At 41.1% G+C, this 16,965-nt stretch overlaps 1 protein-coding gene across 6 annotated transcripts in view; it reads left to right on the top strand.

The window, feature by feature from the left end:
- Positions 1-16,965, top strand: part of Jmjd1c (jumonji domain containing 1C) — a 177,591-nt gene that overhangs the window by 66,013 nt on the left and 94,613 nt on the right. For all 6 annotated transcript variants that reach the window (XR_010060624.1, NM_001191719.3, XM_006256361.5 and 3 more), the window contains exon 2: positions 6,830-6,994. Coding sequence is in view for 3 of the 6 variants with exons in the window: in NM_001191719.3 (NP_001178648.3) it covers positions 6,830-6,994 (165 nt within the window). In the remaining 3 variants the exon portion in view is untranslated. The remainder of the gene's footprint in view (positions 1-6,829; positions 6,995-16,965) is intronic.

The following is a 16,965-nucleotide window of genomic DNA, read 5'->3' as shown; positions in this document are numbered from 1 at the left end:
TTAGGTCCTAACCTAGCAGGAAGGAAAATGGGAGGACCCTCTGTAATTGAGCCCAATGGGATGGGCTAGAGAGACTCGGCACTGCCAGGAAAGAGCTTGTGGTGCAGGGAGAGCCTGAGGAAAGAGCTGGGCATTTCACTATCAGGATGCCTTTAAACCTCCTCCTCTCAACTTAGTTATCTACTGCTCCTATCCTAGAGACCTGCTGAAAAACACCTCCAGGGAACACCTCTCTTTTGTCGGCCTTAAGATGGGGAAGGCACTGCCTAAGTACTGTTGCTTACACAGACTGTAGTCAGTTTTTTTGCTGGCTGTACTTCTCCCCCAAAGAGTTATCATGCTCAGGATTTGAAGCCTGGTACCATGAAGATCGCCTATGAGAGGCTATTGGTAAGCCTAGTTGCAGCAGAAGACCCCAGTGTATTTGAGATGCCAGCACCATGGGATGATCACCGAGAACAGCAGGAACAGTGGAGTGGAGTCAACCAGAGCCTAGAATGCTACAGAGGGCAGAGCTGGAGAAGTGACACCAGCCCTTTTGGTGGAACCCAGAATATCATATGTGGATTCCAGATATTAGAACAAGAAATTGTGAAGTTGAAGTTGCCTTGGAGACCCAAAGATGTTAAAGATGCCAGAGCCATGGGATACTTGCTATGGAAAGCTGCTGACAGGGAGTGGAAGCAAACAGTCCAGGGGAAAGGAGTTTGTTGCAGTCAACAAAGATGAAAAAGGCATCAGAGATCTGAAGGCCACTTTGACATCAGACATGGAGATGCAGACTTTGGAGTTTTCCCTGCTAGTTTCTTGTTTTGCTTTGGGAATTACAGTTAAGTGATTGGATGAATCTTAGAAGAGACTTTGAACTTCAGACTTTTAACACTGTTGAGACTGCTATAAACTAGGGGGACTTTGGAAGTTGGACTAGATGTACGTTTTTATTATGCTATGGCTAAGTATGGCCACCATAGACTCATGTGTTTGAACAAACCTATGGGGGGGCCAGGAAGCGGAATGTGGTGTTTGAATATGCTTGACTCAGGGAGTGGCATTGTTAAGAGGTGTGGCCTGTTGGTGTGGGTGTGGCCTTGTTGGAGGAAGTGTATCATTGTCAGGGTTGGCTCTGAGACAGCGTCCGCCAAGCTGCCTGGAAGCCAGTCTTCTCCTAGCAGCCTTCAGATGAAGATGTAGAACTCTCAGTTCCTCCTGCCCCATGCCTGCCTGGATGCTGCCATGCTCCTGCCTTGATGATAATGGACTGAACCTGAACCTGTAAGCCAGCCCCAATTAAATGTTGTCCTTAGTCACAGTGTCTGTTCACAGCAGTGAAGCCCTAAGACATTGGTTAAGAGTACATTCAAAATTTACAGGAAGTACAAGGACAGAGGTACATGGTGAAAGGAAGCACATTGAATAGTTTAAAGAACTAAGACTTGATTCCTTTAGTAATAAAGTCATGTCAGGAAAACATTACATGGAAATGTATAAACAATGGTAGATTCTAGAGGCATGTCAACTAGTCAGGATTGTGAGCCTTTGAAGAACTTAAAGCATGTAAAATGTCCATTCTGGGAAAAGTAAATGCTCTCGTATTGTAGACAGATTTCAGAGAGTTAATTGGTCATGAGTTTGAAATTGTTGAAACAACTGAGCATGATGGTACACAGTCTAATCCCAAGACTGGGAGACAGAGGCAGCAGATCTCTGAATTCTAGGCCAACCTGATCTGAAGAGTGAGTTCCAGGACAGAGAAACCATCTTGAAAAACCGAGTGACCAACCGACTGGCCAATGGACTGGATGGATGGGTGGATGGACGGATGGGTGGGTAGGTAGGTAGAGTGAATGAATGAGTGAATGAATGAATGTATATATGTACGTGTGTGGTTGTTGAGGCTGACAATGAGTACATTATGTTCCCGTTTCTGTACCAAATGGTTAAAAATTTTTTGTACATTGCTTTTTATGTATTTTCATTAATTTAGTATACTAAACCAAGACTTACGGCTTTTTTTCTCTGTTTTTGGTTTTTCCATGCTGGTATTACTAGAGGCCTGCACCACAAATGCCTGACTTTTTTTTACTTGCAGATTTTGTGGCTGTTTTTAAAATTGAGTCATTCCAGTTGGATAGTAATAAAGATCAAAGTTCCTGTTCGTAGGGCTTCATTTTAGTAGGATGATAAACTTTGTCCTAAATTCTGTTTTCCTGTAAAAATTTTTAACAAACATCTCTGAAAGTTAACAGTAGTGTGTGCACCAGCTTTCTCCCTCCTTCCCCTTATCTTAAGTATAGGTGTGACAGGTAAGACGTGTGCCCGGGCCCCTGTCTCTCTGGTGGAAAGATGCCATTAAAGTGCGGTGGCTCATGTCTCCAAGCCCAGCACTCAGAAACCTGAGCCAGAGGCTTTTTCGGAAATTCAGGTTCAGACTGGCCTGCACTGTAAGTACAGCCAGCCAGTGCTCAGTAGCAAGATTTTATCCCTGGGGAAAGTGTCACTTATTTCTCAAAGGATCTGGACTGTCTTTTAGGATATCTTCATAAACAAAACAGCTTTGAACTCCGGGTAAAAATGTAATTTTTTTTTTAATTTGAAACTCCTGGAAGACCATATTTACTGTCATTTAATTTTGGATCAATTCTGTAAATTCTCTCTCCACATAACTCACATTATTTCCCGTTACATCTCATCTGAGTGTATCTGCTGTCAGGGCTCACTTTCTTCAGTATCTGAGGGTCCACAGGCTTGAGTTTTGTGCCCTTCATCACGAAAAGCACCTGTCCAAAGATTTTTTTACCTGTTTATTTTTGGTACTTCTTGTTTCATGAGAAAGACTTGTAAGTTTTTCGTTTCTAAAATATTTTGTTTGTTATCCCTTTTCTCGGTTTCCTCTCCGCAAACCCCGTATCCCATTCCCCTCCCCCTGGTTCCTTGAGGGAGCTGGAGAGATGGCTCAGCGGTTAAGAGCACTGACTGCTCTTCCAGAGGTCCTGAGTTCAAATCCCAGCAACCACATGGTGGCTCACAACCATCTGTAATGGGATCCGATGCCCTCTTCTGGTGTGTCTGAAGACAGTGACAGTGTAGTCATAATAAAATAAATAAATAATCTTTAAAAAAGTTTTTCTGTCTTAATATACACATATTTTGTCAAATATAGTACTTATAAATTATTTTTAGTTTGTAGCCTTTTTTACTTTGTTAGCATTAACTTGTAACAGTGAAAATTAAATTTGAAATAATTTCTCTTTTCATACAGATTATGATCTTAATATTGTTTCTAAGAATCATTTTGCTAGCCTATTTAATACCCTTAAGTCTGAGCAATTGATCTAAGTTATATAGGATATGATGTGTGGATTCATTGTTATGTTTCTGGCATGGGTATTTGATTATTTCCTCAGTATTTATTGAGGGGACTTATCCATTCTCCTTTGACGTGACATTAAACATTCATGAAGACCAAATTTCATTTCTTATAGATTTATTTTGTGTCATCTTCTTATTGATTTTTGTCTTCTATCTTTTTTTACAATATTCTTAGATATGGCAGCTTTGTTTTCAGCTTTAATTTAATCTTTATTACCTGTGTGTGTGTGTGTGTGTGTGTTTGTGTACGTGCTCACGCACATTGAGGAGCATGTAAACAGGGTCAGAGAGCAATGTCTGCAGTTGGCTCTCTCCTTCCCCTCTGTGTGGGTTCCAGGGTTTGAACTTAGGCTGCCAGGTTCACTGGGCCAGCGTCTTTATCACCCGGGCCATCTTGCCAACTCAGGGTTCAGTTTGAGTCTAGTAGTGTTTTAGAGATCTGATCCTTAATTGTTTTAGCTTTCTGTTTCTTTGTACTACTGTGTGCTTATTTTAGAATCCATACAAAGAAAACCCTGATAGATTGTAATTGGAATTGTACTGAATCTCCAAATCAGCTTGAGTAGAATTGATTTTAAAAACAAAACTGAAATTTCAATTCATGAATTTAGTTGTTTTGTTTAGTCAGCTGAGTGTTGATTTTTTTCTTCCCATGATCATTTGCAGTTTTCCCCATCTGTGTTCTAAGCCTATGTTAGGTTACTCCTTTGTGGTTTCTCTTAGCTCTGTGTACTCGCATTCCGTTCTCATTGCCGCAATAAAATTCTCCACAAAAGCAACTAGGAAGGAAGGAAGAAAGGAAGGAAGGAAGGAAGGAAGGAAGGAAGGAAGGAAGGAAGGAAGGAGGGAGGGAGGGAAGGAGGGAGGGAGGAAGGAAGGAAGGAGGAAGGAAGGAAGGAGGAAGGGAGGGAGGAAGGAAGGAAGGAAGGAGGGAAGGAAGGAAGGAAGGAGGGAAGGAAGGAAGGAAGGAGGGAAGGAGGGAAGGAAGGAGTGTTCTGCTTCATGGATTGGGGGTACAGTCCACCGTTGAGGGGAAGGCCCAGCAGGAGAGTGAGGTGGCAGGTCATGCCCTGCCTCAGTCAGAAGCAGAGACAGGAATGCTGCAGGCTCCATTTGGAGTGGCTCTTGTCACTCAGTCAGTTCCCTAACAGGCGGCTCCAGAGAGTTGCCTCCTGGCCTATCAAGTTGGCCATCAATACGTCAGACAGCTTAGGGTTTGAAGCAGGGCCTGTTCCAACTCAGGTCTTCAGAAACCAAGCCCTTTGTCAAAGGTTTATCACTCGTTCAAATGTCAGTCTTTGTTAGACTGGCACACTGGCCCACCCAGCTGGAAATTCAGTGATTAGCTTCTGTTAGGGTTTATAGATAATCTGTAATCAGTACTTATAAACCAAAGGTGTAGATTAATTGATGTTTTAAATGAGAGGCTATGTATTTTTTCCTTCTACTTTCAATTAGCTTATATTTTTATAATTGATATTTGCCCAAAGATTCCATGGTGGACATAAAAAATATTTTTTAAAAACTGCATTATTTTATGGCTATGGGTGTTTTTGTTTGCATGTATTTCTGTGCATTCTGGTTAACATTTTAGAAAAAGATCAGTTAAAATCAGACCACCAGAATGGAACAACTCTTTTAAATTTATTTTTACATTCACTATCATTATCTAAGGTACTAAGTGTATCCTTATTATTTTTGTATTTTGATAGTCCAACAGTATTCAGTATAACCATTTCCCTACCCATGTAAAGTCTGTAGATACTGTTGAGTGAGATGTCTTTTGGAGCACTTAGGTCATCCGAAGTTTCTGGTTATGGCACCAGTATGCATACTTTGTCAAAAAGTAATTTCATACTAAATTCACACTCATTCTGAAGTAGATTTTAAAAATATACTCAAAAACAAAACAGATTTCAAGAATCTTATTTGTTGTGAAAATGCTGGCGCTGTTGATCCTTGTCAAGCACATTGGGTTAGATAAAAGAGAAAAAGGAGTCGGGTGGGGCGTGCCTTTAACCCCAACCCGAGGATGAAAGCCTGGTCTGCTAGCCAGTGCCAGGTGAGTGAGTCCTACACAGCGAGACCTGTTTTTTTAAGCTTATTGAGTGATGACCATGCTACTTGTCATTCCTCTTTCATGGTTCCCGGGGTTAATAAAGATATTGTAGAGGTCCATTGCACACCATTGTCGATTCCTTACCCTTCTATACCAGTGTGTGCATGTACCATGAGGGAGTCAGGCTCTACAGGCTGCAGGTGTCTTTGGGAGTGCAATTGGGCCTCAGTTGTTTTGATGTTTCGGTTGAGTCCAGAAAAACAATTAGAAATGTTGAGATGTCAGTGCACGTTGCTCTCATACACCCAGTTCTCCCCTTTTGCAGGGCTCAGGTAATCACGGGCTCTATAATATGACTAAGCTTCATCCTTAGCTTGATTTGAAACTTTTGATGACTGTTTTAGTTCAGGTTCCTATTGCTTCAACAAAATACCATGACCAAAAAGCAATTGGAAAGCAAAGGGTTTATTTGATTTACACTTTCACATCATGGTCCATCACTGGAGGAATTCAGCACAGGAACTCAAGCAGGGCTGGAACCTGGAGGCAGGAACTAGCTGATTGATGCAGAAGGGTGCTGCTCATGACTTGCTTCTCAGAGCTTACTCAGCTTCCTTTCTAATAAAACCCAGGAGGCACCACAGAGCATGGGCTGGGCCCTCCCCGTTGATTACTAATTGAGAAAATGCCTTACAGCTGGATCTCATGGAAGCAGAATTTCAACTGAGACACCCTTTCTGATGATGTCAAGTTGACACTCAAAACCAGCCAGTACAGGAACCTAATCAAAGCAGATTTTGATTTTTTTTTTTTTTTTGGTTCTTTTTTTCGGAGCTGGGGACCGAACCCAGGGCCTTGCGCTTGCTAGGCAAGCGCTCTACCACTCAGCTAAATCCCCAACCCCTTGATTTTTAAATTTTTGTTACAAAATTATTTATATAGACAAAGTTATTTACATTTGCATAGATGAATCTTGTAGCAACACTTTCATTGTTTTTGATACAGAATATTTTTCTTGGTAGTCTAGTAGCAAATCAGGGAAGCTCTATAGATAAACTCAGGGCTGGCGATGTACAGCAAAACTATTAGTAAAGGATTTAATACTGGACGCTTGTTACTTGACATTTCTTTACTGACTAATATGTACTGATGAGCATTCTGAGCTACTCCTCTCACCATGGAGTAAGGTCCTCGTTCTGAGAGAACACTGCCAAGCTCCAGCACTTGGGGAGGAAAAGCAGAAGTCACAGTTTGAGACCACTCTGGGTAACATATTATACCAAGACCTCTGCCAAAAAAACTGAATAGTGGTGTTAATAATGTGTTTTCTAATTCTGCTTCAAGGGCTAATATCATTGTTGTATATTGCTCATAAGTTGAATGTTTTCTTTTTCTTTATAGGTCTACGTGGAATTTGATGACCTTGAATGGGATAAACGGGAGTGGGTTAAAGTTTATGAAGATTTTTCAACTTTCTTGGTGGAATATCACTTAATCTGGGCCAAAAGGAAGGACCCTAGCCAGACTCAGGGATCAAAGAGCAGACAGATTCAGTGGCCTGCGCTGGTAAGATCTCTTCCAGTTTATTAAGTGTTCTCAGTTGTTTGCCTAAGATGAATGAACATTGAATGGAAGGTAGACGTGTTTGGCCAATTACAATTTAGTATTCTTGAAAAAACATGACCTATCCGAACTTTCACAGCACTGTTGCATGTAGGAGTTTTGTGTGTCAGTTTAATATTTTTTCAGAATATTTAGTTCATAAACTTTGTTTTATTCAGTTAGGTGAAAACTTAAATTTGGTTGTAGACTATTGAGAAATAGTCATACAGATGTTGTCTGTATGTGTGGACCAGCTGTGTTGAATAACACTTTGACGTGAAGACAGACATACATGGCAGGACACAGACTCTTCTTGGTCTTGTTAGTCAGTTCTCACTGTAAATCATAACATGTTCAAGTAGTGGGTCAAATTAATTTGTTTCAGGAAATGTTTTGTTTAAGAAAACATTTTAATAAAGTTCTCATTATTTAAAGAGTTTTTGAAAGAATGTACTAACTAAGCACGATTACAAAGTTCTGTTAGGCAAGTCAAGTATGGTTGTAGGTGTGAATGATAGTCCCAGCAGTTTAGGAGGTCACCTGGGAGGGTTGGAGCAGCAGCATCTATGTAGTGAGTTCTAGGCTAGCCTGACGTCCTTTCTCTAAGAACAAGAGAAAATTTTATTAGGAAAATAACCACATTTAATAACTGTTACTGTTTTCTGCCAAAATGCCTAGCAAGGCATATGTAGGTACAGTTTCCTTTAAACCGATCTTATATTGGCATGGTGGAAATCCTTTAAAAATTAATAGAGTCGTGAAGATGACTCAGTAGGTAAAAGTTTGAACTTCACTAGAGGACTAGATAGAGTTTGGTTCTCAATACTCATCTTGGGTGAGCCTGTAACTCCAGTTCCAGGGGACCCAAAGATCTCCCCTGACCTCTGGGTGCCTGCACGCACACGGTGCACTCAGAGATGCACACAGTCACACGTGGGAAAGCATCCCTTATCCAGTTTGTGAGGTGTTTGCTGGAACTCATGACTGGTCCATGCCAGACGCCGAGGTGAAAGCTGGGTCCCGAGCACTCCACTGATGAGCATACTGTAGCCTCCAAGGGTGTAAGGATAATTTGCTTACATACTGTTTCTTATTTGAGTTGGGTAACTCCTTAATGCTTTTCCACATATAAAGTAGAAATTTACTTTATCTGTTTTTGACCAGTCCTTTTAAAGTTTGAAGACATTTAAAGACATTTAAAAAATAGAGGCAAGGGATGTAAGTCAGCCATATAATCTTATTCTATCTCTGCAATCAGTATAAATAGAAAAGAATTAAATAATAGACCACAGGACAGAAGGAATGAATGAAATGAATCAATAGCATTTCAAAAGAAAATATAGACAATGATTTTCATGAAATATACATTTTATAGAAAACTTCCAAATAGCAGTGATAATCTTTTCATTTATAGGCTTAAACAAGTTTATTAAATGAATATATTTCAGCTCCCAGTGTTCAAAACAGAACATTAAGCCAGGTGCGTGTGTGTTGGCTTGCCTTTGATCTCAGTGAGTTCCAGGCCAGCCTGGTCCACATAGTGAGATTCTGGCTGGCCACGGCTTCATAGTGAGACCTTGTCTCAATAAACAAGCAAAATTTTACAAACCAGGTTAAATGAGGCATACATCAGGTTTAATAATATAGATCAACAACAACAAAAGATTAAACTGTGGCTTTTTTAAATCAAAAATCCCAGCCATTCGATTTTACCAATAAAGACTCCAGAGCCGGATGCTCAGAGAGACAGAGTACCCAGTTGACCTTCCTATCTCCCCCCACCCCCACCCCCACCCCCACCCCCAAGTCGCAGAAGGAAAAGCCCCTCTCCTTCTCCATGCTGTTTAAAATACCTTCCAGCCCAGTGTGTCTCCTTTCTGTTTACTTAGGCTCACCTCCCTGTTACTTGGTCTGCCTCTAGACCTAAGGTCTGACTTACTGAGCCACACCACCACAGGACTGTTCTAGTTCACAGTCTTGGGGAGCACAAATATGATAAAATATCATGCAGCAGTGACTAACGTGATGCTTCAGTTTTTTTTTTTTTTTTTCTCCCGGAGCTGGGGACCAAACCCAGGGCCTTGCGCTTGCTAGGCAAGCGCTCTACCACTGAGCTAAATCCCCAACCCGATGCTTCAGTTTTTACACCTTAACTTGAAAATCAGTTTAAACATATGAATATATTTGTATTTATGTATGAGTTTTGTATGAAAGTTTCAGAAGTAGGAAGAATTAATATCATAAATAACCAAACTATTTTATCCTAATAAAGAGTAAAAAGCTTTAGGCAAATCATTACCCTATCTTAGATTGAATTAAAGTCAAGTTAAAATTCTGATTAGTGTTAATATATTTCCAACTTGATGAAAAATTTCCAAGGAACTATTTAAAACCATTTTTGTCCTTAGTTCAAAATGCCTTTTTTTTTTTCCGGAGCTGAGGACCGAACCCAGGGCCTTGCACTTGCTAGGCAAGTGCTCTACCACTGAGCTAAGTCCCCAACCCCTCAAAATGCTTTTTCTGTTGAAAATTTTTTAACATTACTGCAGGAAAGATGGCTTGGTGATTAAGAGCATTTGCTATCCTACCAAAAGATGAAGGCTCAGTCTCCAGTATCCATATGATGGCTCCTTTGTTCTCTGATGTCTGCCTCCCTCTTTGAACTGTACCAGAAGGCACACATGTAGTACACACACATGCACTTAGCACACGTGCATACATGCAGACAACGCACTTCGCTGTGGTTTTAGTAAGTGCAGCTAACTTAATTCTTCACAGTGTACTTTATCTCCTCACTTTTCATGCCCCCACGGAGTTAGAGAACAAGGATGGTAAAACATACCTAACATCTGACATGAGCCATTTTAAATTGTATACTTCAGCTATAATAGTTTTGTTTATGTACTATGACCATTATCTACAGAATACCTTTTCTCATACAAAACTTACATCTTGTTATTAAGTTGCAATTCTTCACCCTCCTCTATTGGACATTATTTCCTTGTTTCTGTGTCTTTATTCCAGATACCTACTATAAATATAAGTGTGCAGTTTTCTTCTATAACTGGATTATCTCACTTAGCATGATATCTTTAAGGCTAACTGGCTTTTTTCATGTTTTGTGAACATGAGTATATAAGTCTCTTTCAGTTTTCTTGGGTTTATGTCTTAGAATGTATAGCGATTCTATTTTTTAAAAAGATTTATTTATTTTATTATATGAGTACACTGTTTATGTCTTCAGACCTACCAGGAGAGGGCATCGGATCCCATTACAGATGGTTGTGAGCCACCATGTGGTTGCTGGGATTTGAACTCAGGACCTCTGGAAGAGCAGTCAGTGCTCTAACCACTGAGCCATCTCTCCAGCCTGAGATTCTATTTTTACAGTAAGGCTCACTGGCCTTTTCCATGTTGCAGTGAACTTGAGTACATCATAAATCTCTTTCACTTTTCTTGGGTCCATATCTTAGAATTTATGGTGATTCTATTTTTTACTCACTTTACATCCTGATTGGAGTCTCCACTTTTTCCAGTCTCCCTCTCACAAAGCCCTTCTTCTCCCCACCCTCTTTGATAAGGGAAGTGGGGGTACCCGGGGGGGGGGTACTGGCACATCAAATCGCTACAAGGCTCATCTTCCCCCACTGAGGCCAACCCAGTTAGGGAACAGAATTCTTAGGCAGGCAGAAGATTCAGGGACAGCCCCAACTCCAGTTACTGGGGGTTTTGCATGAAGACCAAGCTACACATCTGTGCAGGGGACCAAGGTTCAGTCCTTGCAAGCTCTTTGATTAGTGGTTCAGTCTCCATGAGCCCCCAAGGGTCCAGGTTAGTTGATTGAGTTGGTCTTTGTGGAGTTTTTGACAGGCTTGTCTGTGGTCTGTATTGGTTATGCCAGTTTACTAGGGCTCCCATTTGGTTTAGATTTAGTGTTAGTCCTCCTCTTACCCCTCTCTCTTGTGTGAGAGTGAGAGAGAGAGAGAGTGTGTGTGTGTGTGTGTGTGTGTGTGTGTGTGTGTGTGTGTGTGTGTGTGTTAGCAAGCTTGACAGCTGTGAAGAAGTCTCTTTTCCATCTCATGTGGATGATGTTGAGTATCTTTTCATGTCATTGTTGGCTAATTATATATACCTTTGGAGAAATTTCCCTCTTTTACTTGGCAAAATTTGAATTGTTTGGTATATTTTGCTATTGAGTTTTAAAAATTCTTTATTGTAGATAGTACTTAAGTTTCAGATGAAAATATAAAGATTTCATAGGAAAATGTTCTCTCTCATTCTTTGGAACCCTTTTGTATTCCAAAACAATAAAACTTACAGAATGAATCTCTCTCTCTGTGTGGTGATTTGAATATGCTTGGCCCAGGGAGTGGCTCTCTCAGGAGGAGTGGCCTCGTTGGCAGAAGTGTGTCACTGTGGGAGTGGGCTTTGACACCCTCCCCTTAGCCACGAGGGAGCCAGTCTTGTGTTCAGCTTCTCTAGCGCCATGTCTGCCTGCATGCTGCCAGGCTTCCCACCATGAAGCCAGCTCCAGTTACATACCCTTTGTAAGAGGTGCCTTGGTCATGGTGTCTCTCCACAGCAATGGACACCTTGTGACACGCCTCAGTATAAGGGGGTTTAGAAGAATGATTTATAGGCTTCAGGCCAAGTAATCCAACAATGGCTATCTGTGAACAGAAAGCCCATGGACCCAGTAGTTGTCAGTTCACAGCACTGGATGCCTCAGCTGGTCTTCAGTATGTGTTGGAGTCCCAAAGACTCCAGTGCCAGTAAAGGAACAGATGTGAGGGCAAGCAAGCCAAGAACAAGCGCTTCCTTTTTTCATGTTGTTCTGTAAGCTACCAGCAGAAGGTGTGGCCCACATTAAAGGTGTTCCTTTCTGCCTCCTGCTCCAGATCAAAGGTGAGCGTCTCCTCCCTCAAAGGTCCAGACCCACTTCAAACCAAGCAGAATGTCTCTCACAGGTGTACTCTCCATTTCTGGATTGCAGTTCATTCCTTATAGAGTCAGGTTGACAGCGAGGAATAGCCATTACACCTTTTTACAAACTGTTAGCAGTCCCCTTTGATTCCTCCAAGTTTTACATTTTAATGAATCACCTAGACTTTGTCAGTTTAAAAAAAAAATTCAGTGAAGTGTTTACTGTGTAAGCACAAGACACGAGAACCCGAGTCTGGATCCCCACCACCCATATATAAGGTGAGGGTCAGTGTCAGTCCTGTAGCTCAACAGTCCCAGGAGGCTTGCTTGCCAGTCAGCCAGCCCACCTCCATGTTCAATGTCAGATGCAAATTCAAAACGTAAGGGTGGCAAGTGTCAACCTTGGCTTCTCTAATAAAACTTGCTCTGTAAACCAGGCTGGCCTTGAACTCAGAAATCCACTTTCCTCTGACTCCCAATTGGGTTGTAACCACCTATTTAAGAAAATCTGGCTTGGGGCTGGAAAAATGAATGCCTTATTGGTTAAGAGCACTGTTGTTGTTGTCTTTCTTCTTTTTAAGATTTATTATGCATCTGAGTACACCTTTACTGTCTTCAGACACACCAGAAGAGGGCATTGGACCCCATTACAGATGGTTGTGAGCCACCATGTGGTTGCTGGGAATTAAACTCCTGACCTCTGGAGGGGAAGCCAGTGCTCTTAACCACTGAGCCATCTCTCCAGCTCCACTGTTCATAAAGAGGACCCATGTTCAATTCTTAGCACTTACATGGTGGTTCACAACCATATGTAACTCCAGTTTAGGGGATCTAACACTCTCTGCTCCTTACACATATTCTACATGCACATAGTATACATACACAGTTGTAAGCAAAATACTCAGACACATGTCACTAAGTCTTTAAAAAAGCCAAGACCTGAGAAGTGGCATAGAACAACAGAAAGTTATTTTCGTACAGGTCTGCAATCATGTTTGTTGGGTTAGGTCCTTCTAGGGGTCATAGTGGGACAGGGTTTGTTACAGACCCTTCCTTCCCTTTGACTTGGAGATGGCTGTCAGACATACTGGATTTAGGGCTCAGTTAAATTACTTTTATAAGGTCCTGCTGGGGATTAGCTCAGTTACAGAGCATGCAGAAAACCCTTGTTTTGCTTTGTTTCCCTGCAGCATTAAGTTAAACTGGGCCTGGTATTGCATACCTGAAGTCCCAGCAGTCACAAGGTGGAAGCTGGAGGATTGGACAGAAGTCCAGGGTGAATTTTGCTGTAGAGTGAGTTTTAGACTTTACTAGGTTACATGAGACCCTGGGTCACAAAGCAAACCACAAGCCATCCTGTCTGTAAATGAGCTTAAGTTTTAGAGATAATTGGCAATTTATACTTCAGTGTATGAATTAAAGAATTAGGATGAGCTGATCAATTTAACCCACGCTGTGTGCTGTTATAAATTTATCACAGTCTCTACTTCTACAAAAAGATGAAGACAAAAATTTCTCCTAACAAATGTTTATAAGCCAGGTGGTGGTACTGGTGGTCCGTGCCTTTAATCCCAGCACCTAAGAGGCAAATGTGTTTAAGGCCAGCCTGGTCTCCAGAGCAAGTTCCCCTACAGCCAGGGCTGCACAGAGACACCCTGTCTGGACAATCAGAGGTAGTTATGGGGTTAAGGCCACCGAGTCGTCTTCTGACCTACATACGTGTCTGTGCTGTACACATCGACAAATACAACAGCAAAACTCAAGAGTATAATACATACAAATTCATTCCTGGAAAGTTATTATTAGTAATTATGATTATAACTAGTTATAATTAGTAATTATTAAAATGCACTTGACTTTGATCATAGCCAATATGAACTTATTTTCCTATATTATCATAAACAGTGATTTTCAGAGGAAATGCTACAAAAGTCTCAGGACTAGTGCTCGGTAAGCACTTTTAAATGCTGTAGCAGATGTAGCTAAAGAAATAGACACATTTGTAGATTTTAAAGTTTGGCAGTAAACATATGCTCAAATCATGCATGAGGGTTTTGATTTTGTTGTTGTTAAGCAGATTAAACTGACTAAGGAATGTTTTCTATGATCTCTGGTTCTTTCCCACCTAGTCCAAGCTCTCACTGGTCTTAACTGTATGGCCTAATACCATAATTGGTATTTCTGTAACAAATGATATCAGTAATAAGTTGATTTTGCATCTTAGACAAAAGAACTTGACATTTAGTATGCCTACCAACCTAGAAAAAGACAGTTTACTAATATGAATGTTTAAGTAAAATATACTATTTTATTTCTATTTGAGAAAGTTCATATTTTGAGCTTAAGCAGCTGGTTTCTCTTCTCTACTCTCTTCTCTTTTCTCCTTTTCTTTTCTTCTTTTGTTCAGATTCTGTCTATGAATCCTAAATTCTCTTTCTCTCAGACACAGCAGTCTGAGAATGTCTGTCTGAAAAATAGAGACAGCCTTATGCCCACACTTCTGTTATGCAGTATGAATTATTTTGTTTGAATTCTTGACAGTGGCAACTGCAGTAGCTAACTTCGCATTTTAAATAAGCGTTCAAAAGCTGGAAATTCATGGAACCTTTTTTTTGGGAGGACTCAGTTTGGCACCACAAGAAAATATTTTCTTTGTCCTTTGCCTACCTGTAGCTGTAGCCTGAAGCAGGCAGATTGCCAGCACAGGGTTGTAGTCTGCATAGCAAGTTGCAGGTTAATTCATAGCAAGTGAATCTGTAAGAATATTATTTTCAAATATCAGATACATAGAAGTCTCATTTTTTTTTCAGACATGATTGAGACTTGACAGCACTGGGATTAAAGACGTGTTCTACCACTGCCTGTCAAGGGTCCAAATTTTTAAACACATTGAGAAAGTGAGTTCTGACCATTCAAAAAGAAGGCGTCCAGTCTTAACAGTCTTGTTCACTGCTAAATGGCTCTATATCTAGAAAATGAATTTGGAAAAATAATCCTAATAGTGCCATTAACTCAGAATTATGTTGTGGGCAGTAACGAGTCTGACTTGTTGTGCAGTAGGAGTTAGAAGGACTGGACACACCAATATTAAATCAAGTGTGTTACTGCGGACGCAATGCAGCCCGCAGTCACAGAGGTAGGGTAGGGCCTCGGTACTGGTGGGGAGTGCGGTGTTTGTCAGAGTGGATGGACTTATGTCAAAGGATGCAGTTGACTGGTGCTGCAGTGGCCTGATGTTTGGGTGCTCTGGCTCTTAACTCTTCAGGGGATGGAAGTTGTGTGTGGGGAGAGGCTGGGGGGGCTGGATTTCCTTTTTAATCATTTATATTATGCCAGGTCTATATCTCTGAGTAAGTATACATCAATTTCGATGTACTTTTTCTGGGGGGAGATCCATCAGAATATTCAGTTAATTGGAATTTCTCTTCATTGTTTTGAGCTGTGTTCCCTTTGCACATGAGAGAAAATGTATTAGTGTTGTCTTAGTTGGGTTTCATTGCTGTGAAGAGACATCATGACCAAGGCAACTCTGTTAAAGGACAACATTAAATTGGGGCTGGATTTAGAGGTTCAGTCCATTATCATCAAGGTGGGGATGTGGCAGCATCCAGGCAGGCCTGGTGCAGCAGGAGCTGAGAGTTCTACATCTTCATCTGAAGGCAAACAGGAGAAGACTGGCTTCCAGGCAGCCAGGAGGAAGCTTCTAAAGCTCATCCCACAGTGACACACTTCTTCCAGCAAGGCCACACCTCCTGTTAGTGCCACTCTGCACCAAACATATTCAGACCACAACAATAGCTATTGCAGGTCCTTTAAAGGGCAGCCTCTGTAGACTGATCTCTCTGAAAATAATAATCTGCTGCCTGACACTGTCTACCTTAAGATTTAGGCTGAGGAGCTGAAGCTGAAGGACAGAGCTCAGTGGGAGAGAGCATGCTTATGTGTGAGGTCTTATGTCAGAGACCTAACAGGGAAAGACTGCTAAGTCCGTAACTCAGAAAGGTGGGTCTGGAAACCTGGCATTCTTGGGGTATTTTCCTTTGTTCATGGTTTCCTAGCTATAATATTAATTTCTAAAGTAACAAGCTTTGAAGATACATAAACCATTTTTATCTCTTCTTTTTGTTTAATGTTTTGTCACTATTTGTTTTATGACCACACCAAGTTACTATCGATAGGAGAGTTTGTGACTCTGAAACCAAACATAGACTGCTTTACCTAAGATGACCAAGCACCGATGTTTGCCTCACTGGCACTGTAACTGTGCCGAGCCTATAGCTTTAGTGCATTATCTTTGATACTTGGTTTTATTAGTTTTAGGTTTTTAGTTGCTTAATGGAATTGGCATTTGTATACTGTAGTCTGTTTGATCTGTACTTCTCTCTTTTCTAGAAAATGGAGATTATCAACTATTTTAATCATCACAGCCTTTAACTCTTGATGTCTTATCTCTGGGATTGTATCTTCCAGTCATTTTTCTTAGGAAAAAAAATGTCAGGTATATGGTCTTCACATTGTGGTGCATGATTCAAAGTGTACAAGTTCAAAAGGTTGGTTGATATTTCTGGAGAAGGTTTATATTTCTTACCGAGGTGGTTTTGTTGGCAAATGTAAGCACATTTATAAATAGGTTAGAATTTATGAATATGGCTGTGCAGTCTGGAATAGCAAGTTGTACTTTCACTCACGAAAACAAAAACCAGGGGCTGGAGAGATGGATCGGCAGTTAAGAGCACCCGTAAGGATGATCAGAATGTGAATGCTTCACTCCTTCTTTAAATGAGGAACAAGAATACCCTTCACAGGGAATAGAGAGGCAAAGATTAAAACAAGAGACTGAAGGAACACCCATTCAGAGCCTGCCCCACATGTGGCCCATACATATACAGCCATCCAATTAGACAAGATGGATGAAGCAAAGAAGTGCAGGCCGACGGGAGCCGGATGTAGATCTCTCCTGAGAGACCCAGCCAGAATACAGCAAATACAGAGGTGAATGCCAGCAGCAAACC

The sequence above is a fragment of the Rattus norvegicus genome, chromosome 20, assembly GCF_036323735.1.
Source record: "Rattus norvegicus strain BN/NHsdMcwi chromosome 20, GRCr8, whole genome shotgun sequence".
In the NCBI taxonomy this organism is placed as follows: domain Eukaryota; kingdom Metazoa; phylum Chordata; class Mammalia; order Rodentia; family Muridae; genus Rattus; species Rattus norvegicus.
Note: the sequence above shows the minus strand (reverse complement) of the source record. Positions and strands in the feature narration are given on the sequence as shown.